Source organism: Scyliorhinus torazame, chromosome 9 (genome assembly GCF_047496885.1).
Source record: "Scyliorhinus torazame isolate Kashiwa2021f chromosome 9, sScyTor2.1, whole genome shotgun sequence".
Lineage (NCBI taxonomy): Eukaryota > Metazoa > Chordata > Chondrichthyes > Carcharhiniformes > Scyliorhinidae > Scyliorhinus > Scyliorhinus torazame.
The window spans coordinates 55,685,086-55,707,700 of NC_092715.1; the positions used below are offsets into that span (position 1 = coordinate 55,685,086).

Genomic DNA, 22,615 nt, shown 5'->3' on the forward strand with positions numbered 1-22,615 from the left:
TATTCCTTCTGTTCAGTTCATAAGGCCTATTTGCAGATAGATTTTTTTGTGGTGGGGAAGTCGCTGTTGGCCAGGGTCAAGGGGTCAGAATATTCAGCAATTGCGATATTGGACCATGCGCTACAGTGGGTTGATATGGTGTTGGAGAAGGAAATGGTTTTGTGATAAGATTGGAAAAGTGATTCAGGAATATGTGCGGTTTAATTGTACGGGTGAGGTCTCGCAGGCAGCAGTATGGGAAGCTTTGAAGGCAGTGGTGAGGGGGGAGGTGATATCGTTTAAGGCAAAGGTGGATAAGGAGGAGAGGGTGGAATAGCAAAGGTTAATAGATGAGATGTTGGAAGTGGAAGGCGGTATGCAGAGGATGTGGATCCAACACTCTTGGCAAAGAGGAAGGAGTTGCCCGGCTGTCCATAAGGAAGGCAGTGCGCCAATTGAGGCGGGCGAGGGGAGTGGTCTACGAGTATGGAGAGAAGGCGGGACGCATGCTGGCAGGTCAACTTTGGAGGGAGGCAGCGGCGAGGGAAATTGTTCAGGTGCGGGATAGGGCAGGGAAGTTGGTGGTGGCTCCAGATCAGATTAACAGGGTGTTTAAGTTGTTTTCCGAAAGATTATATAGGTTGGAGCCACCTGGGGAGGATCGGGAGGTGCAGGAATTCCTGGATGGTTTGGAATACCCGAGGTTGGGGGAGGGGGACAAGGCCATATTGGAGGGGGGCAATAGCGGAGCAGGAGATAAAAGATGCGATTGGGAAAATGCAGTTGGGGAAGGTAGCAGGACCAGCTGGGTTTCCAGTGGAGTATTACAAGCAATTTAAAGATAAGTTGGTGCCGCTGATGGTGGGGATGTTTGAGGAGGTGATAGGGAAGGGGGTGTTGCCACAGACTTTGGGGCAGGCATTGATCTCCCTGTTGCCCAAGAAGGATAAGGATCCGACAGAATGTGGGTCGTATAGGCCCATATCACTTTTGAATGTGGGCGCGAAGATATTGGCGGGTAGGTTGGAGGTGTGTCTCCCGAAGGTGATAGGGGAGATCAGACGGGGTTTGTGAAGGAGAGGCAGCTCTTTTCCAACATTAGGAGGGTATTGAATGTGGTTATGGTGCATGGGGAGGGGAGTTGGTTGTGGTATTGGACGCTGAGAAGGCGTTTGACCGAGTAGAGTGGGGGTATTTGATGGTGGTTCTGGAGCGGTTTGGGATTGGGCCACGATTGGGTAAGGCTGCTGTACAGGGAGCTGAGGGCAAGTGTCCGCACGAGTAACATGAATTTGGGTTATTTTGTTCAGCACCGTGGGACCAAGCAGGGATGTCCTATGTCACCCCTGTTGTTCGCGCTTGCGATTGAACCGTTGGCCATTGCGTTGGGGAGTTCGGAGGTGTGGAAAGGGATGGTGCAAGGGGGGTTGGGGTGGGGGCTAGAACACAGGGCATCTTTGTATGCGGACGACTTGCTGTTGTATGTATTGGAACCGAGTGTGTTGATGGGGAGCATATTGGAGCTGCTTTGAGTGCTTGGGTCTTTTTCAGGACATAAACTAAGTTTAGACAAAAGGAAATATTTTGTGGCGTCTCAGGAAGGGGGGGGGGGGCTACCATTCCGTAGGGCGGGGACTAACTTTAGATATCTGGGGATGCAGGTGGCACAGGATTGGGGGGGGGGGGGGGGCTTCGTAGGTATAACATTACTAGTCTGGTGGGGAGGGTGAAAGTGGACCTGGCAAGGTGGGATGGTCCCCTTTGTCGCTGGCAGGCCGGGTGCAGGCAATTAAAATGAACTTGTTGCCGCGCTTCTTGTTTATTTTTCAATGCCTGCCGATCTTCCTGCCAAAGACATTTTTCAAGGAGGTCGAAAAGATGATTACCTTGTTAATATTGGGGGGGAAGGTGGCTAGGATTAGGAATGTGCTGTTGCAGTGAGGACGGCAGTACGGAGGGTTTGGGTCTTCCGAATTTACTATATTATTACTGGGCGGTGAATGTGGAGAAGGGGAGAAGGTTGGTTAGAGGGGGTACTCCCAGTGGGTTAGAATGGAGGAGAGTAAGGGGGTTGGGCTGAGGGCGTTGGCAACAGTCCCACTCCCCATGGCCCTGGGGAAATACTTAGGGAGTCCGGTAGTAGTAGCAATGTTGAAAATCTGGAGGCAGGTGCACTGGGGGCAGGGCCAAGGGAAATGCCAATTCGGGGGAATCACAGATTTGAGCCAGGGAAGTGGGATGAGAGTTTTTGGAGAGGGGAGGAGAAGGGAGTCAGGACATTAAAGGATTTTTTTCTAGGGGCCCGGTTTACAGGATTGAAGGAGCTGGGGACGAAATACGGGTTGAGGCAGGGGGAAATGTTTTGGTATATGCAGGTCCAAGATTTCGCTAAGAAGGAGATACAGAGCTTTCCCGTGGCGCTGGCCTCCTCAGTGCTGGAGGACATGCTGATGGCAGGGGGAATGGAGAAGGGGATGGTGTCGGTGATTCTGGGAGAAGAGAAGGCACCGCTGGTGAGGATTAAGGCAAAGTGGGAGGAAGAGTTGGGAGAGAGCATGGAGGAGGGGTTGTGGTGTGAGGTACTCCGGAGGGTAAATGCCTCAACTTTGTGCGCGAGGTTGGGGCTGATACAGCTGAACGTGGTGTATAGGACGCACCTCACAAAAGCAAGGGTGGGCCAACTCTTTGAGGGGGTAGAGAATGTTTGTGAACGTTGCGGAGGGGGGGGGGGGGGGGCACAAACCACATTCATATGTTTTGGTCCTGTCCAAAGCTGGAGGGGCATAGGAGGGAGGTGTTCAGGTCATTTCGAAGGTGATACATGTGAGGCTTGAGCCGTGTCCTCTGGAGGCCATATTGATTGATTTTGATTTATTGTCACATGTATCGAAGTACAGTGAAAAGTATTTTTCTGCAGCTGAGGGAACGTACATAGTAGACAAAAGAATAATCAACAGAATATGACAAGTGGTACATCGACAAACAGTGATTGGTTACAGTGCGGAACAAGGTGCCAAACAAAGCAAATAAATGAGCAAGAGCAGCATAGGGCGTTGTGAATAGTGTTCTTACAGGGAACAATTCAGTCCGAGGGGGAGTCATTGAGGAGTCTTGTAGCTGTGGGGAAGAAGCTGTTCCTATGTCTCGATGTCCGAGTCTTCTACTTCTGTACCTTCTGCCTGATGGAAGAGTATGGAAGAAGGCAATGCCTGGGTGGGAGGGGTCTCTGATAATGCTGTCTGCCTTCCTGAGGCAGCTGGAGGTCCTTACAGAATCACTGTGGGCGTGGCAAGCTTGTGTGATGCGTTGGGCTGAGTTCACCACACTCTGCAGTTTCTTGCAATCTTGGAGCGAGCAGTTGCCATACCAGGCTATGATGCAGCCGGATAGGATGCTCTCTATCACACATCTGTAGAAGTTTGTGAGAGTCGATGCAGACATGCCAAATTTCTTTAGCTTCCGTTGGAAGTAGAGATGTTGTTGGGCTTTCTTGACTGTTGCATCAACGTAAGTGGACCAGGACAGACTGTTGGTGATGGTGACCCCCAGGAAGTTAAAGCTATCGACCACCTCCATTTCGGAGCCATTGATGCATACGGGAGCGTGTGTCGTGCTACGCTTCCTGAAGTCGATGATCAGTTCCTTGGTCTGTCCAACATTTAGAGAGAGGTTGTTTTCGGTACACCACCGGTATCTGGTACACCCAATATTCGGGATGTCGGATTGGTCGGGGTTGGAAGCCGGTGCAGAGGCAGATGTTTTATTCTTCGCCTCGCGATCCTGTTGGGGTGGAGCTCAGTTTCTCCACCCTGTGCCCTGGCTTTGGGGGGGGGGATCAGTTAGAGTTTTTAACACTCGAGACGGTGAAGTTTGAGTTGAGGGGAAGGATGAAAGGGTTCTACAATTCATGGGCTTTGGTTACTATGCATGTTAAAGAATTGGATGACATCGAACATTAAGTGGGGGGAGGGGGGGGACTGTGTATGTTGTTGATGACTCTGTATAGGTGGATGGTGGACTCCTGAATCCTTTTCTCTGATGTTTGCATTTAAAATGTTGGGGATTAGTGGGAGGAGGGGATTGCTGGCCAGGGGATTGACATTGTATTTGTTACCGTTGATTTTGTTGGTGGGTGTAAATTTGGATCAAAATGTGAAAAAGGAGGAGAATAAAAATATTTTTAAAAATATTGTAGCTTGAGTCATTGGCTTCAGGAGATGTAGGCTTGGCATGGGAGGGAAAGAGAGCTGGGTGACATAGTGGCCGCCATTCTCCAGCTGCGTCGAACTCCAGGGAGAGAACAACACGGCCGGAGAACGCCTCGCGAGATTCATCGGAGTCCTGAGAGACGTCGGAGTCGGAACCCCGCCCCAAATGGGCAGGACCGAATGACGTTCGTGGCTGTAGGTCGTAAACCTACTTACGACCTGCTCACCCTGGTTCCACCGGCCTCCCGTCGATACTCCGCCCTCTCCAGGGAGGCAGCAGCCAGGCACCGATCAGTGCTGATTCACACAATCGTAGACCAAGTGGAACGGCTCCCAGTGAGTCTCCTGGGCCACCGGAGACCCCTGGGTAGTCGGGGTCAATGCATGGTGGCCCCCTGGCCATCCCCGTGGAACGTGGGCACTGTGTCACTGCCCAGCTGGCATCTTGGCAGTGCAAGGGTCAGGGGGCGAGGGGTGCCATGCCCATGAAACAAAGGTGGGGAGGGTGGGTTTGAAGGGTGGGGGAGTACAGGGCAGGTAAGGAAGTAGGGGCCTCTGGGAGGTTAGGTGGGGGTTGATGGGTGAGGGTCCTAGAAGGGACGGAGTGCTGTAACGGAGCTTGAGGGGGGACCCCATAGCGGGGAGTCCTCACTGGGGAGTGTGGATAGTGTCCGTTTGTGTGGCGGGTGGTGTGGGGGACCCACAAGCTCACTTGGAGATCGGGGCACCCTTTCAAAATGGCAGCCCGGTCTCGGAGTTCAGCTCCCCAGTGCTAAAGCAAAATTCTAAGTGTGGGCTAAACTGGTGAGAAACCCCCCCAGGGCCCCAAAAAGTGACTGTCATTGAATAGCGGTGGGGAACTTGCCGGCAGAGCCAGAGGAAACTCCCTGAAAAACCCGCCACAAATTAACTTCGGAATCTTGTGGGAGAATCATGTCCAGTGAATCAGACACTGCTGTTTTACCGTTGGGATTTGGATTCAAAGTTTTTTTTCTTCAGGCTGCAGAGGTGCTACATGAAATAAATTAAGTCAATTTCATGGAATCGTGGCGTGTGTAGCACAGAAGAAGGCAATGCAATCCACCAGGTCTGCGCCTTGTATTTTGAAGTTCAATCCATTTAGTCACAGTGGCTCCCTATATTGCAATTGTTTCTCCTGTTAAATATTTGAGGATGTTATTGAATATGTTGCCACCACTCAATCAGGCAGTTTATTCCAAATGCTAACTACTTGTTCTGTTTTTGAAAAAAAAGCTTTCCTTCAAGTTGCATCTCTAACTTTTCCCAAGCGCTTTAAATCTGCACCCACTGGTTTGCAATCTTTCAGCAATTGGAAACTATTTCTCTTTAATTATTTAAATTCTTCATGATTTTATACACAGCTATCAAATCTCTTCTCAGCCCTCCTCATTTAGAGAACAACCCCAGCTCCTCCAGTCTTTCTACATAACTGCACTTTAATTTCTACAGTTAAATGTATGGCCCTTGTTAGTAAAGCAGTATTTACATGCAAATCTCTTTAGCAGTTATGGTGTTTTTAAAGACTGACAAATATTTAATATAGCCTCATAGTATGCTACTCCTAATAATAATAATCTTTGGAGGGCATGATGGCGCAGTGGGTTAGCCCTGCTGCCTCATGGCGCCAAGGTCCCAGGTTCGATCCCGGCCCTGGGTCACTGTCCGTGTGGAGTTTGCACATTCTCCCCATGTTTGCGTGAGTTTCACCCCCACAATCTAAAGATGTGCCGGTTAGGTGGATTGTCCACGCTAAATTGCCTCTTTATTGGAAAAAATTAATTGGATACTCTTAAATTTATTTTAAAAATAGTAATAATCTTTATTGTCACAAGTAGGCTTACAGTAACACTGCAATGAAGTTACTGTGAAAAGCCCCTCGTCGTCACATTCCGGTGCCTGTTCGGGTCCATGGAGGGAGAATTCAGAATGTCCAGGTTAACTAACAGCACGTCTTTCGGGATTTGTGGGAGGAAACCCACGCAGTCTCGGGGAGAACATGCAGACTCCGCACAGAAAGTGACTCAAGCTGGGAATCGAACCTGGGACCCTGGCACTGTGAAGCAACGGTGCTACCACTGTGCTATCTTGCTGCCCGTCAAGCGAACAAAGAACAGTGCCAGTATCCCATCATTTCCTCCAGCTATGTGACTGTGTACCAGCATTCCACTCTTCTGACGCTATCCTACTTGGTGTCATGCTCTCTCTGCTCTCCTATTCACAAGTAGTCTATCAGCTAAGTGTGGTACTGTAATGGTTGTGTTAGTGTATAATAATCCAGAGAATAAAAGTTCAAATCCTGTTTGGCATTTTGACCAACTGGTTCACCAAATTTCTTTAAGGAAGGAAACCTACCACCTTATTCAGCCTAATCTATATGTGATTCCAGTCGTACATTAACATAGTCGACTTGAATTACCTTCTGAAGTAGCCTAACAAGCCATTTGTTTGTATCAAATCACTTCAAAGAGTTCAGCACTATCTTCTCTGGACACCCAGAGTCTGGCGATATATGCTGACTTGCTAGTGATGCCTACATTCAGAAATTAAGTTTCAAAAAAGCCACTTCAGCCTAACTGCTTGGAACACCCTGTCTCAATGTCCTGACCTTGGCACTTCCCTTTCTGCTGCACATTCAATTGTGTTTCCACCCTCTCCTAATTACAAATTTCCCATTTTCCTTCCTGCTTACTGTCCAGCATCTTGGAAAATGCCTTGAGATGTTTTGCTATAGAAATGGTAATTGTTACTGTGATTTTGAAGACTATGTTATAACATCATTGCAATTTAAACCTAATGAATTTATTCTGACATTTTTCTTCTTGCAGCAATTCGCCTATCCCAGTTTCGTCAAGGGTATGTTACATTAAATATCACGATCCTGTGAGTGTTGGTGTGGCCCAGCATCTAACAAACGTGGTTTTTATAGACAGAGGCCTGATAGTTGTACCCTTCCGCGAAGGTAGGTATTTAAGACTTTGTTGAAAATTTATCCGCTCTCTTAACTATTATTTTAATGTACATCTATTTCTTAGCTGAGGGAAAGAGTTTTCTAAGGATTCTTGATGGTGGACGGTGGTCTTTATTTAACACCGGTTATTCCAGTGCCTGGAATGTGTATTACTGTGCTAAGCAGTGGGCCTGTTTTGTGGACATCTGAGTATTGCATTAAAGGCATAGCTCAAAATTCATGACAGGAAAAATTGTTCCTTGATGTTGAGAAGCAATGGAATTGGAACCAAATGGAATTGGAACCAAATATAAAAGGAGGCTTGGGCCAGAAATTGTACTGTGCAAAATTAGTAATTAATGTGTTCCATTATTTTAGCAAAGATGTTAATCTAGTGATTTTAAATTGATTAACAGATAAGTTAAGAGCAGACAGATGAATTGCATCCGCCCATATAAAGCATTCATTACTAACTTTGCATCGTGGTCCATCAATCATTTGTACACATCAGTTAACTATGGTTTTAATTTGTCCTTGTAATCTAACTAGCCTACCAATTTTAGTCTTGCTAAAACATTTTGCAAAAGGTTGTGCTTGCCTATTGGACTGTGTCAAACAACACAAAGTTTGTGCAATATAGCACAAGATTTGTTGGTAGGTCTGTCTGAAACTGATCATATTGCAAAAAAGTAATATTGCAAGATTTCATAAAGACAACATGAAGTATACAAAGACATTAACCTGGATTTTGCAGTCAGTGCTGCAAGGTCAGTGCTTGCTGCTGGCCTAAATAATTATTTATTTAGTGATGCATAGACACAGCATAAGCAGGTCAGTTGCTCGATAGAGTTCTTTAAACCCATCTTTAAGGTTTAGTCAAAGTGAGTCATCGTTTAGACTGCACCACAGTTGCAGCCTGGATGGTCTTGTCATCCTTTCTGATGTTGGGTAGCTACATAGAGGTCTTGGTTTAAAAGGGTCCACTATTGCTGTGAAAGAGCAACATTTGGTTGATGAACAATAGGGTCTACGATGAGAGAGTGGTTTCTTTCTGGTGAATGTTTTCTCCTGCAAATGCTCCTTGAATAAAAGCTGCCCACAAAGATTTAGTGGGCTCCATAGCATTGATTTCCCCTCTTCCAATTAGTTTTTTAATATAGAGTAATCTTGAGGGGATTTTTGACACCCTGTAACAGTGAAATCATCAAGCAATCTAATAAACCAGTCAGATTGAAAATTTCTGACAGAAAACCAAGAAGTAAAAAACCTGAATAGTTTGATTTTTAAATCATTTTACAGAAAGTAAAATAAATATTGCAACATAATCATGAAATAATATTTTAAAAACTTTGTAAAGGTTCAATTAAATCTCATTCAACATTTCCAACATTTCTTGCAGCACAATTAGTGTGCAAAATGTTGGGGTTGTGAAATTACCAATTGTGTTGATTGCACCTGAAGACTGCAACACACCCTGTGGAGGAACAGGGTATTATTGACAGCAACCTTCAAATTTAACTATGCATGTATAGATGGCAGATGTTGCTGTTAGTTTTACACAGTAATGATAGCATCGCTGACAGCGTTGTTATTACTGCAGGTTCTGGACCAATATCTTAATTTTGTCCCAGTAAACAGAAGATGGCTTTTAAACAAATCTTTAGATTTAATTTTTTAATTTGATTTACTCTTGAGTAAATATTTTTAAGGCTGATGAATTATCATTGTGCTCTTGAAAGTACCATGAAGCTGATACTGTGCTCCCTGCTGCCAGGGTCCACACTTAGAATTGCACAGTGCAGATGAGGCCCATCGAGTCTGCACTAACACGTGAAAATAATTGTAACCCTGATTTCTGACACACATGGGTCCACAGAATTAGAACACACAGATTTAGGCAGCCATGTTAAAGAAATCAACAACCAAGATATCAACATATAAATTATATTTTATCCATCGGTATCGTTAATAAAAATTAATAGATTTCCATGCAGACACTTTAAATTATAAATAATGCTAATTGCTAATAGGTCCTACTAACTGACTGTAGAAATGTATTAGCTAGCGTAGCCAGGATTTAAGGTTACTATCGGAATTTTTAACATCCTACCGAAATTCAACTGTTTTGTTCCATGCTGATTTCATGCTGTAAAACCTAAATGATCTATTACAAAAATTCCTAGTAGAAAGTCCACACCAAGATTTTGTTCTCGCATCTTTTTAAGTTGAAATTCATAGGTATGATAATTTTTTTACGGTGTACTTTTGAAAGTATTCTATGGAGCTACTTTATAATATACATAATTATGTTGGGTAACTAATAATGCAGTGCTGTTCTACCAACGGTATTGTATGAACTGAGAAAGGTGTCATGGCATGTAAAGTTTGGCTTTAAAATGTTTATTTGGAACTTATATTAAACAAACCTTGTTAAAGATCTGATTCTTACTGTATAAAACTTGGTAAAGTCTGATTTCTTGATATATCTCATTTTAAATTTGTGCTTTGGTCATTACATATTAAAATTCATAGCTTGTGACTTTATGTGCCATTTCAATAATGATAATGGAATTTATAATCCTCCAGGAGCAAACAAGTTTTTGCTCAATGTACAGACATAAAAAACTTGAATCTGTGCAGTAAAAAGCCATTCTAAAATTCCTTTAGTGTATGTTGGCAACTGTTCCATTCCAATTCCAAAAAGTTGGTTTAGTGTTAATGGATTGTTAAGTACAAGTGGCTGCATTATCACATATATAAGCCAAAACAGTGGCTGGTTCTTTTCCTGCAGGTATATCATGTTTTCAAGTAATTTGAAATATGTCCTAATTAATATAAGATTTTTCTTTATTAACCATATTTAATGGTGGATGGAATCCCAGTTCCAATATTAATTTGGTTTTGTATGTTTTCTCTGTGATGTGTGTGCATTAGTAGATGACTAGACTGGCGAAGGCAGACCTGTGCACTTGCCTACTGTAGGCATTGTTTGCCATGCCACTAATGCTGACACCAAGCAAAACCTTCACGGGGGGAATAATGACTGGAGGCTGCCCGTCGACATCTTCCAAGATGGATACCCTGTCTTTATTTTTTTATTTGTCCCTTGTATACATCTTCTCTTTAAGCATTTTAACCTTTCTGTTTTTGTACTGTGTTCTTTATAAATGTTCTCTAATTAAGATTCTGTTTTAATAAATCAGTTCCTGATGTGCGTGTCTGTGTGTGTGTGTGTATGTATGTATGTATTGGGGAGTGGAGTTCTTTTTAGATTTAGTAACTTATAATTACATAATTTTGTCTAAGAAGCCAAGATAAATTATGCCACTGTTACTTAAGATTTGCATTATACCATAATATTGTGTTTAAAAATATTAGTTTGTTTTCAACAATTATTTGAGAGCTTTTGTAAGGCATTGAAATTTAAATTGATATATGATGCAATTCTCTAACTGGTTCCATCACACTTTGTGATTGCTGCAATGATATCTCTTTTTTTATTTTGGTGAATTATAGCTATATGTTTGTGCATATTCCTGTATGTTAAATGAGAAATATTTTTGGAAACAATGTAATTATATCATATAGATAATGGATAGTGGCTATAGCAAAACAAAATCTGTTTTATACCACACATGACCTTCCAGTCTGCTGTTATACATTTTTATTCTATGATTAAAAACCAGTGGTGCTTTAATGGGCAGTATTTTAACCAAATTGTGTACTGTAATTAATATAATGCAAACTTGATTTCCCCCCCCCCCCTGTATTATATAGTGACAGCACACCGGCACTCTTGTGCATTTAAAAGTATCAAAGTATTTAGTTATCCTCTTTTCCTGCCCTGCACCGTGCCATTATTAAAATAAGTTTATTGTGTGGTACAAATCAGAGTTTGCATTTGATAACATGAAAGTGCAGGGTACTTCATGACCATCAACATTTCCCCCCCCAAATTTTTAACTTGTTCACTAGTGGCTTCAGGTACTATTTGAATGTTAAAGCACGTAAAAAAAATTGCGTGTAAAAGCGAGTGATATATCCTTTTATAAAGTAATAATTTATATGGTCCTCTAATATAGTCCAAGTGTTTGGAAGCATTTGTTCTCTTTGCCTGAAGCTGTGCATTTCTATTTTTTAACCTAAGCTTTGACAATTTTTTCCAATCCATATGCGATGATTTGAGTTAGTTTGCGGTTTTCTTGGATGCTCTTTGGCTCCTTCCTCAAAAGCTCATTTTTATGTGTGCGCTCTGATAAGTATCACCTGGTTAATAAAAACAGAAATTACTGGAAATCTTTAGCAGGACAGGCAGCATCTGTGAAGAGAGAAAGAGTTAACGTTTCAGTTTGATAACCTTTCATTAGTTGTTAGTTGTCTTTTGAACAATGGGAGAATTTTATCCTCATCCAATAACCACATTTACGGTTTCAAGCACCGACCACAGTGATCGGAAATGCAAACCCTAACTAATTTTCTTCTCCACTATTTGAAGGGTAGAATGATAAGTTGTAGCTCCGTCCCCTTGTTTTGGCCTATCTGTGGTCAGCAAAAACTGGAAATTAAACTGAGATCTTCCAAGTCTGCATGACTACCAAATCACATGGTGCATTTGTTTTTTAAGTTATCTCTTTTACTGATTGTTTTTAGTAAGTAGTTGAATTAGGTTGAACTAATGTTAAAGCATTTTTTGGTCTTAAAATTCTGAGCCAATTATAATAACCACAAGGTACATAGTTGTTTATTACAGTAGCTGGAGGCTGATTATTTGTATGTCTTGCAGTTAACTTCTATGTCTTGTTCACTGAAATTCATACATGGTGTTGCTGCTCACAGTAAGTTCAGTAAGCTAAAGGTGGCATCAATAATTTGGTGTGTTTTGTTTTTACATAAAAACAAATGGCAAAAGCCAGCTGGTCCTTTCCAGTCTGATGCATTCAGACATGACATAGCCTTCATGTACCATCCACTTAGCTGCACCCATTCTTAGTCAAACAATCCTATGGGAAAGACAAGATAAACTTGGGCGAATTTGTGGAAAATCTGGGAAATTCTTCCCAGGCCTCCAAAGGCACAAGGGTTGTTAAAGGTGACTGGTATCTGAGTAAAGTGAAATCTTAAAACATATTCTGAGGATTTTACTATCACTACCGTCAAATGATACTTGCATTAAGTAATACTTAAATGTGAAAAGTCATGACGGAGTCATAACAAGCTTGCTGTTGTCACCGTTGATGTTCAGGACCGGGAAGCAAAACATCACCATGTTGTGTTGTGAGCAACGAAAACAAATTTTTAACTCCTGCTATAAGGTGGAGAAGGTTGGATAGGGAATTAAACTGGCAAGTGCACAAAACATGACTTAAACCTCTGTGCATGTGCCCACTGCATTTTTATCTGGTAGGTTCCTTGTCGTCCAAATGTCCTGCTGAGCTGAGGCGGAACAAGACGTAGGAGCAGAAGTAGGCTATTCGGCCTGTAAAGTCTGCACTAGCATTTAATGAGACGATGAGTGATCTGATATGATAATATTTGAGTTGGACTCCCATGGTGCAAATGTCAGTCCAATTTAAAATTGGTTGTTGTGTGGGTTTCCCAGGGCTCAAGAAACAGATCAATAAAAGGGAGAAGGGCAGTACTGACTTCACAAGATTATTGCCTTATCAGCACTCTTGCAGGGTAGGGAGCAAAATTGCTGTTTGCAGCCTCCCCTCTTCGATCACGGCCTCTCTTGACTGGCAACTGACCTTCATCACGACTGATTGCTGTGAACTGTTCCCAGGAGTACTTGACTGCAACCACCTGCAGCTGGCCTTTCTTCTGGCCACTGACCGAGCTATCCTATTGGCTGGCTGTTGGATAGAAAACTGATTTCCCCCAAAAAAGGCTATTATAGAATCATAGAATTTACAGTACAGAAGGAGGCCATTTGGCCCATCAAGTCTGCACCGGCCCTTGGAAAGAGCACCCTACCTAAGCCCACATCTCCACCCTATCCTAGTAACCCCACCTAACATATTTTTTTGGACACCAAGGGCAATTTAGCATAGCCAATCCACCTAACATGCACATTTTTGGACTGTGGGAGGAAACCGGAGCACCCAGAGGAAACCCACGCAGGCACGGGGAGAACGTGCAGACTCTGCACAGACAGTGACCCAGCAGGAATCGAATCTGGGACCCTGGAGCTGTGAAGAAACTGTGCTAACCATTGTGCTACAGTGCGGTAGTGGAGTGAACCGTTAGAGGTCAGGGTGCATAGGTAGATGCAAAGTATAATAAGCTGCAGGAGCCTACGATTAATTTTAACACTCATTTTCCTCCCGTCTACATTTATTAAATTTTTGTATTTTTTATTCAATAAGAAGCATTGATGGTACATTTAAGGAAAGCTGGCTCGCAGTAGGGTAGATAGTTTTTGAAGGAGTGTGCAGAAGGTAAACCAATTATCAGGAAGCTCAAATATGTTATCAGAGCTAACTGAAACGAAAGTGGTACAAAATCCTGTTACGATTGACTGGAGTCCATTTCATAGAATCCTTACAATGCGGAAAGAGGCCATTTCATCCATCGAGTCTGCGTTGACCCTATGAAAGAGCACTCTACCCAAGTCGGAATTGAATCCGGGTCCCTGGCACTGTGAGGCAACAGTGCTAACCACTGTGCCACAGTACATTTCTCCCAGCACAGCACATTGAAGCATCAATAGAATAGGCAGATGATGGGATAATAGCTTAATCACACACCATCCCTTCCACCCCCTGAGATATACTGCGGTGATGAGAAGGTGCTACAATGAGGTCCAGCTATGAAGTTCAACAGAGCATGCATGTTTCTTACCTTGCCAGATTCTTTGGCCTCCCCTGCACCCTCCGTAAATATAGAAGCTACGTTTCAGAATTTTGAACAGCCAGTCTTACTTTATACTCAGTTTTTTTGGATTCAATGATGCATCAGAATGATTTATATCAGAGATAGCCAATGTTTGGTAGCTAAGGGAACATCAAAATAATTCTATGCCAACAAACGATGCACATTTTAATTTAAAAAAAATCTTATAACCTCTCCGATATTCTCATTACAAATTCAGTTTGTCTGAAACATAGACCATAAAGCAGCAGACATAGAAAAGTTATGAGCCAGTTTATTAACAACACATTTACCATTTAGCTACACATAATGACACACCAAATATTGTTAAAGTATAACTTGGCACACATCTAATGATTTAATTGTCTTCTCACACCCTCTTGTTCATTGAATTCTATTTCTCCTCTCCCCTTTTCTATTATGCTCCACTTTTGGTCATTGACCTTTACTTTCCAACACTTATCCACGCTTGTCATTTTGTCCCTGCCAGCAGTTTTCTCATTTGCTCACTCATTCATCACTCTCTGTTGTACTTCTTCCCCCACTGTCTTTCTCATTTTAGTCTTGCTTATTACTTGCATTTCTCTTTCAGTGTTAATAGCAACAATTAAGTCTTAATAACCTGAGCAGCACACAGCTGAATAAGGGAGAAGCTGCAGAAGCTAGTAAAATGAAAAGGATGTGCTTGTGGCAGGAGCAGCAGTTTCACAACCCACCTACCCTCCCACCCTCCTCGTTCTCTTCCCCTTTGGAGCGTGCAGGACAATGTGGTTGTTCAAAAACTTGCAGCACCCCTGCTGGATAAAATTAATTAGTGTATTTTACCAAAGGGATGTGAAATTCTTGTGTTGAACTCTTTCCATCACACCTCAAAATGGTCAGAAATATTAAGTCAAAGCCAGTTATTTCCCGATAGTCTTTCTGACCTTGACAACCTGGCTTCTACCTACAGGCAGGAATCAAAAAATTACCAACAGTCACTGATCTACAGAAGCTTAATTTGGTGTTTGTCTAGTTTATACCACTTTTCCACATAGAATAATTTAGCAGTAACCTTAAAAGAACACCATTTCATCTCAGCAGCTAAACATGAAAACTATACCCTAATCAATGCTACACATTAGCTATAGATTACCTGGGTCAAAAAGAAAGGAAGGACAGTTAAGTAATTCATCAAAGAGGCACTTCAGCTACAGAAGGGCTGCATGTGTTTTGAGCTGCCATCCCCGCCCAACCCCATCCCAGTTTTTTAGTACAGTAACTGCCGATCAGTTGACTGTCAAATGATTTGTGCTGATGCACATATATTATTTTCCCGTAGGCAAAGTAAACAGATGTGACATTTTAGAGCTGTAATTTATCATGGTATCCAGAGCAAATTGAATTCCGTGAAACATTATAATCTCATAAGTAAACAATTATGGTGTCTTGCTGCGACTGTTAACTGGTTTTTAATTTTAAAAAATCAGTTCTTCGATTTTGGCTATGTCATTTTATTGGGGACTAAAAAAAAAGAATTTTAAAAAATGTTCTTCTTTTCTGTATCTGATGTTCTGTGTGCTAGTAGTGATGCAGCCAACATGAACGGTTGTCGTGTGTAACACAACTTTCGAACACTGAGAGTGATCGCCTGGGGAAAGCGTCCATGCTTGATATCGTATGGTACATGACCAATAAGTTTCAAGTACAGGTGACCATAGCTCAAAGTGTTAAATTATTGTCTACATTTTTAATTATTAAAACAACTTTTCCTGTAATATATGGTTGCTTACAGTTTTGACAGTTTTGCATTTTATCTTAATTTTATTACAGAGTAGGTTAAAAAGACATCTTTATTTGTATGTTTTTGGAAGGATCTAGAAGTGAGCTCTCAGATTAGTCAATCTGTGCTTTTGAGATGGGAAAAGAAACTCTTTATTTTACTTGATTCCATTATCCTAAATAATTGTTTTGTTTCTTTCACAGGTAAAATCCCAGATGAAACCAAAGCCGTGTCCCTTTTGGCTCCTGCCACTCCTACAGGATTGCTGTCTGGTGCAGGGTTGCTCCCAATCCCAACTTCAAATCCCCTTGCTTCCGTATGTGGCGTTTTGAAGTTTCACGTGCCTGTAAAGCATTCCTTCATATTTACAATACATTTATGTTTTCACTGAACTGTAATTGACAAATATAATATATGAAATATATTTATACAAGTATAATATATGAGTAACAACTGGATGGCCAAGGCGTTTTCTTTATAAAATTTAGTGTTAAACTTGTTAAAGAGATAAGGGCAGCAGCCTGTGAGGGGGAACTAGTTAGTGAACATTGGAAGCAAAGAATTTGGCAACCATCGGCTGAGTTGGAACAGGAAATGCAGCTTGATGGAATGAAAGGTGATCTTGTGCTGAACAAATGAGAATTTGGATTGGGGAACGTGAATACAGATCCCTTCCCCACTTCTCTCCAGTCCATCATTGGCCCATGCTCCAGAATTCACAGCCTAAATCCCTTGACCTCCCTCTCCTACTTTTAAGGCCATCATTCAACCGACATCTTGGAGCAAGCTTATGGTCACCTCGCCTAATAATCTCTCTGTTGGTTTTCATTTGTAAGTTCATGTGTACATTCTGAATGTTAGGATATAGCACATTTTGAAAGGAAATGGTTGTTCTAAAAGAAATGGTTTAGTTCAATGAAAAGATTTTGTGGACTAATCCAAGTTACATTTTTTTTGACAGATTACTACAGTTGATGCAGTTACGAGTACAATGGGAGCTGTTGTTGCTTCTGTCCCTTTTACTACACTGGGAGCACTACAAGCTGGACTTGACCCTGCTCTTACAGCATTAGGATTAAACTCTCAACCTCCAACAATGGGAAATGTGGACCCGACCAAGATTGAAGAAATCAGAAGAACCATTTATGTTGGAAACTTGAACTCACAGGTAACTTGTTGATTTATGTCGACAGAACTGGCAAGCTTTTAAATTCTTCCCTTCCTCTTCAAACATTTTCTGCCACTGAGAATTTAAATGAACTGGTACAATTGTTTCAACATCTAGATTGAAATTATGTACATCGGAGCTTGATTTTACATTAGCCTAGAATTTCCAGTGGTAGCGACAGTGAAACTGTCAGCATCCACAGTCAATACTCCATTGAAACTGAGTTTTGGGAGTTCAGTGTGGAAGTCCAGAATGTCTCTGGGCTTCTCCGTAGTTTGCACTGTTGAGGTCTCCCCAGACTGCAATCTGTAGGAAATCTTTGAACTGACAAAAGCTTACACTCTGCAGTTACTCTCATTGTAAAAAAAACGTTGAAAAACGTACATCGTGTTGACTGAGGTGTAACTGGACTTTAAAAAAAAAAAGTTTATTCAAATTTTCCAACAATTTTTTAACAACCCCCCCCATAACAAAAAGAAAGAAACACAAACACAACAGTCAAAAATTATACAAAACTTATGCATTGAGTTTCCCAATATACAGTAACCCCCCAATATGACATTCAAAGGAACCCCTAGGGAAGCCCCCCCCCATCCCCCGAAAGAGAACCCCCCCCCCCCCCCGGGTTGCTGCTGACCTCCTCCTAACGCTCCGCGAGATACTCTAGGAACGGTTGCCACCGCCTGAAGAACCCCTGCACAGACCCTCGTAAGGCAAACCTTATCCTCTCCAGCTTAATGATCCTTTAATAGCTCCTTTTGCGACCGTACCCCAATTCCCCATCCCCGGGCCTCCACTCCCCCTCTTCCTTCGTGGGGGTCTGCCCCTCCAACACCGACGCCCACACTCTCGCACAATCTCCCCATCAAATCCCTTCACCCATCCCCATCCAGCACCCAAACCAAAGGAACTTTCCCTAAACGTAATAAACACCATATACACAGTAAACATCCCCCCACAACAAACCCTCAATTTGAGTCCAACTTTTCAGTCCTTATAAAGCTCCATGCCTCATCAGGTGTTTCGAAATAGTGGTGCCGATCCTGGAACGTGACCCACAATCGCGCTGGCTGCAGCATACCGAACTTCACCCCCTTTCGATGGAGCACCGCCTTAGCCCGATTGAAACCAGCTCTCTTCTTAGCCACCTCTGCACTCCAGTCCTGGTAGATTCGGATCTCCGTGTTCTCCCATCTGCTGCTCCGCTCTTTCTTGGCCCATCTCAAGACACACTCTCGTGTCCATAAGGCGGTGAAACCTCACCACTACAGCCCTTGGCGGCTCGTTGGTCTTGGGTCTCCTTGCTAGGACCCGGTGAGCCCCATCTAGCTCCAGAAGCCTCTGGAAGCTCCCACGCCCATCAGCGAATTGAGCATCGTGCTCACATATGCCCCAGCATCGGGCCCCTCCACTCCTTCGGGGAGACCCAGAATCTGAAGATTCTTCCTCCTCGACCTATTTTCCAGGTCCTCAAATCTTTCCGCCCACCTCTTGTGCAGCGCCTTGTGCGCCTCCACCTTCACCGCCAGACTCAAGATCTCGTCCTCGTTCTCCGAGGCTTTTTGCCGCATCTCCCGGATCGCCGCCCCTTGGGCCCTCTGGGTCTCCACTAGCTTCTCAATTGCCGCCTTCATTGGCGCCAGCATTTCGGTTTTCAGCTCCTCAAAGCAGCGTTTAAGAAACCGCTGCTGCTCCTGCGACCACTGTGCCCATGCTGCTTGGTCTCCACCCACCGCTATCTTGTTTTTTCTCCCTCTCACTTTTCGCAGCTCCAAGATCACTTTTTTCACCGCTCCACTCCTGGTCCAATTCATATAATGTCGGGGGGGACCTTGCTGTTACCTTCCCACACTGGAAGCCGTCGAACAATTGCCGTTGGAGTCCCTCTAGAGAGCCCAAAAGTCCGTTCCCGGCGGGAGCTGCCGAACGTGCGACCTACCTAAGCATAGCCGCAACCGGAAGCGTCTGTATCTGGACTTTTAACAACTTACCTACTTCGTAATTATGTCTAAACACCCTTACTAGTACTGAAAAGCTAATTTAGAATCATAGAATCATAGAAGTTTACAGCATGGAATCAGGCCCTTCAGCCCAACCAGTCCATGCCGCCCAGTTTTTACCATTAAGCTAGTCCCAGTTGCCCGCACTTGGCCCATAACCCTCTATACCCATCTTACCCATGTAATTTATATTTGTGGAATGTCAAATTTCTTCATGATAATTTAAAAATCCACAGGTTTAAAAAAAGCTTGTTTCCTTCATTTTAGCTTCAATATTAATTACAATCATGAATAAGTTATTTTGCTAAGTGAACTTTGAAAATAAAAGTAAAGGGATTCACTCCATTTAGCTTTCTGCTCTGCTGTTTATAAGAATAATTCAACATGATTGCCTGCTTACTCTACTTGCTGACATCACTGCAGCTATATATCAGAGATCTCATGAGTTGGCACCCGATTTAAATTGCAGTCAAGAAAGAGAGAGTCCATGCCACAGAGCTTGCTGAATCTTAATTGGTGGTTTTGTTCGAGGTCAGCAGCGAGTGCCTTTGCTTCACCACCGACCATAAAATCCAGGCCATTATCTCTTTAAGACATGTGAATTGAGGATACTTAATCATGATTTGGAGGAGGTAGTTCAAAGGCATAGTTACAGAGACACTTTTGGAAAGCTTTTGAAAATGGGAAGGTGGTAAATTAATCCCTTTGCAAAAGAACATTGAAAGTTTGACCTCTGCATGTTATCGAGTAAGCTGAAGCCAGAGTAACAGTGCTGAGATGCATGGATGCAGGAAAGCAGTCAAATAGGGTACGGCATGATGGACTTTAAACCATATTCATTTTGGCAAGGGGGCCGGTGAACCTGGATGAAGGTGGAGATGATAGAAATGTGAGAGACATATATATGTGTTCTGGAATAATAGCAATCTGAAGGGTGGAAGTAGAAAATATGACTACTTAGAAAATTAACCCTTTAAATACTGAAGGTATGGAGTAGGATTTCAGAAACGAATGGGATATATTAGGAACATGCATGAGTAACAATGTTCCTTCTAAGTCACAGAGTCACCCAGAAGTTTCCAAATAGGCCATGCCCAAGTCAACCACTTCAATTTACTGCACTTGCAGAGTGCAAAATAATTTAAACGGCCTCCGCACGACTGCATACCACAAAAAAAGAAGCGTGTGAACTAGACATTATCTTGAAGCTGGAGGAAGGCAGTCTTGAGGGTTCTTCTCATTTGGTGTAGGAAGTTTTGCTTGGGATCAAATTGAGGAAGTTGCAATCTACTGATCTCCACCTGAGCAAGGGGCCTGATAGGTTGATAGATGTGCACTTGAGTCATGAAGGCTCTTATTCAAGTTGAACAGGGTTAATTAAGTTCTGCTCACAATGAGTTAGTTACAAGGAATAACAATTCACCCTAGGACTTGATGTTACGCGAGAGAAATATAAGGAAATTGGGTCCAGAAATGATATTGCAAATGTAGCAGGCAGTTTAGAGGTTAATCAGACTGAGGGGGGTGGGGGGACCTGCTAGCACCGAGTCAGGGATACGCCCCCATCTGTCCGAGTTACATTGTCCCAATCAGACTTAAACTCGTTAGTGGGAAAACACAGAATGCTCCAGAACCATTGTCCTTCGGGACACTCCGGTCTGACCAGCCATTAGCCCATTACCGAGTCTGATGGCCTCTTTGTTAATGGGAGGTCAGTAGCATGGCTATGTTCTTTTGTATAAATGGGAGTGGCCATCAAACAACCAAGACGACAATGATAGGTTTGAGTCTGGAAACCTCAGAGAATCTTTTTTTTTGAGGGGCTGGATGGAGCTTGGAGAAATAGAGAAAAAGAATCCTGTTTTGAAAAGGTAGAGGAGAAGGCTTTGGAAATCGACCGAGAGAGGTCATGGAAGTTGCCAACGAGGCAGGCTTTGGAAAAAGGTTCCAAACGAATGTCCCGAATAGAAGAACAATTGCGTCATAAATGCATGTATTGCCTTTGTCTTTCTGTGTAAGTGGCATGAGAGCTGCATGTTTTGTTTAAGTGCTATTATATGAGAACTAGTGTTACGGTTAAGAAACTACTTGTAATCTGTTAGTGTTAGAGTTGAAGTTTAAAAGTTTAAATATTGTTTCATTTTGTTTCAATAAAGTTTGCTAATAAAATAACCAAGCCCTATTTCTTATATTATCACTCCTGGAACAAATCGATCTATCCGCACCATCTTAAAACTTTAAAAAGTTGTGGGCCTGGTCCAGTCTCTTAGCCTAGCTATCTCCAAAGCTGTTATTGTATTAATGGAGACATGGAGTTAGGTGTTAACTGTAGACAAGGATGACTACACTTGTTGAGAGTTGTGTACAATTAATGAATAGGAGAGAAATGAGAAAGAGACTCTAGCATTGCACCATAAGCTGCCATGTGGGGCAGGGGAAGTAAAACTTTAGTAAATGTGCTGGGACAGATCAAAATGGAACCACAAAAGAATGGTGCCATGCAGGTTGACTCTGGGTGAGAAGACTTGTAAACAGTGTTGAAAATGGAAACAGTTAGACATGGCTGTGGATATCACTGATGAAGGATAGAAGCCAGATTTAGCGAACCTGAACGGGAAGTAATGTCAGAGGTGAGGGCTCAGTCATATGAAATGAAAATCGCTTATTGTCACAAGTAGGCTTCAATGAAGTTACTGTGAAAAGCCCCTAGTCGCCACATTCCAGCGCCTGTTCGGGGAGGCTGGTACGGGAATTGAACCGTGCTGCTGGGCTGCCTTGGTCTGCTTTTAAAGCCAGCAAATTAGCCCAGTGTGCTACACCAGCCCCTTTCATATGCATAAGAGCTTCAGAAGTAGCAGGTCTGAGATAATTTAGAGCAATTATAATATATAATGGTTACAGCACAGGAGGCCATTTGGCCCATCAAGCCTATGTCGGCTCTCTCCAAGAGCAATTTAACTACTGCCACTTCACCGCTCTTTCCTCAGCCCTGCAAATATTTTCTTCAGGCACTGATCTAATTTCCTTTTGAAAGCGACAATTAAATCTGCCTCCACTACCCTACCAGGGACTGCATTCCAGACCTGAGCCATTCATTTCATTAGAACGTTTTTCCTTATGTCGCCGCAGGTTCTTTTGCCAATCATTTAAAATCTGTGTCCTCCATTATCTACCTTTCTTCCAATCGGAACAAGTTCTCTCTATCTGACTAAACCCGATACAATTTTGAACACCACTCCCAAACCTCTGAGCCTTGCCTCTTAAGGTGAACAACCCCAGCTTCTCCAATCTGTTTCATGGAGAAGGGTACCAGCAAATGCCTGGAACTTGGCTGTAATACTGTTGTGTTAATCTTTCAGCATTAGTGATTATATGTGCCATAATTCCTTTCCATACCCACCATTGGTCTTTTTCATGTACTGAATTTCAAGAAACAAATTAATAAAACTAATGTAACTCCTCGTAATGTAAGTGTACGGTTGCTGCATTCTAGACACGCTACACACATACATGCCCAGCACACGGCTAGTGCTAGATTCAGAAAATAAAAGAAGCTTAAGGATTCAACAATCTTAAAAACTGGGTTTCTGTCAAACTGCGTAAGCAGAATTCTATAAATGTATTAATAAGCACTTGCCACAAACACATTCATGGGATGTG

At 42.8% G+C, this 22,615-nt stretch overlaps 1 protein-coding gene across 1 annotated transcript in view; it reads left to right on the plus strand.

The window, feature by feature from the left end:
* The window catches only part of LOC140429213 (uncharacterized), a 156,706-nt gene that overhangs the window by 38,980 nt on the left and 95,111 nt on the right, over positions 1-22,615 (plus strand). Inside the window, exons 2-4 of the mRNA XM_072515933.1 lie at positions 7,034-7,167; positions 15,991-16,103; positions 16,749-16,955. Coding sequence (XP_072372034.1) covers positions 7,034-7,167; positions 15,991-16,103; positions 16,749-16,955 — 454 coding nt within the window. The remainder of the gene's footprint in view (positions 1-7,033; positions 7,168-15,990; positions 16,104-16,748; positions 16,956-22,615) is intronic.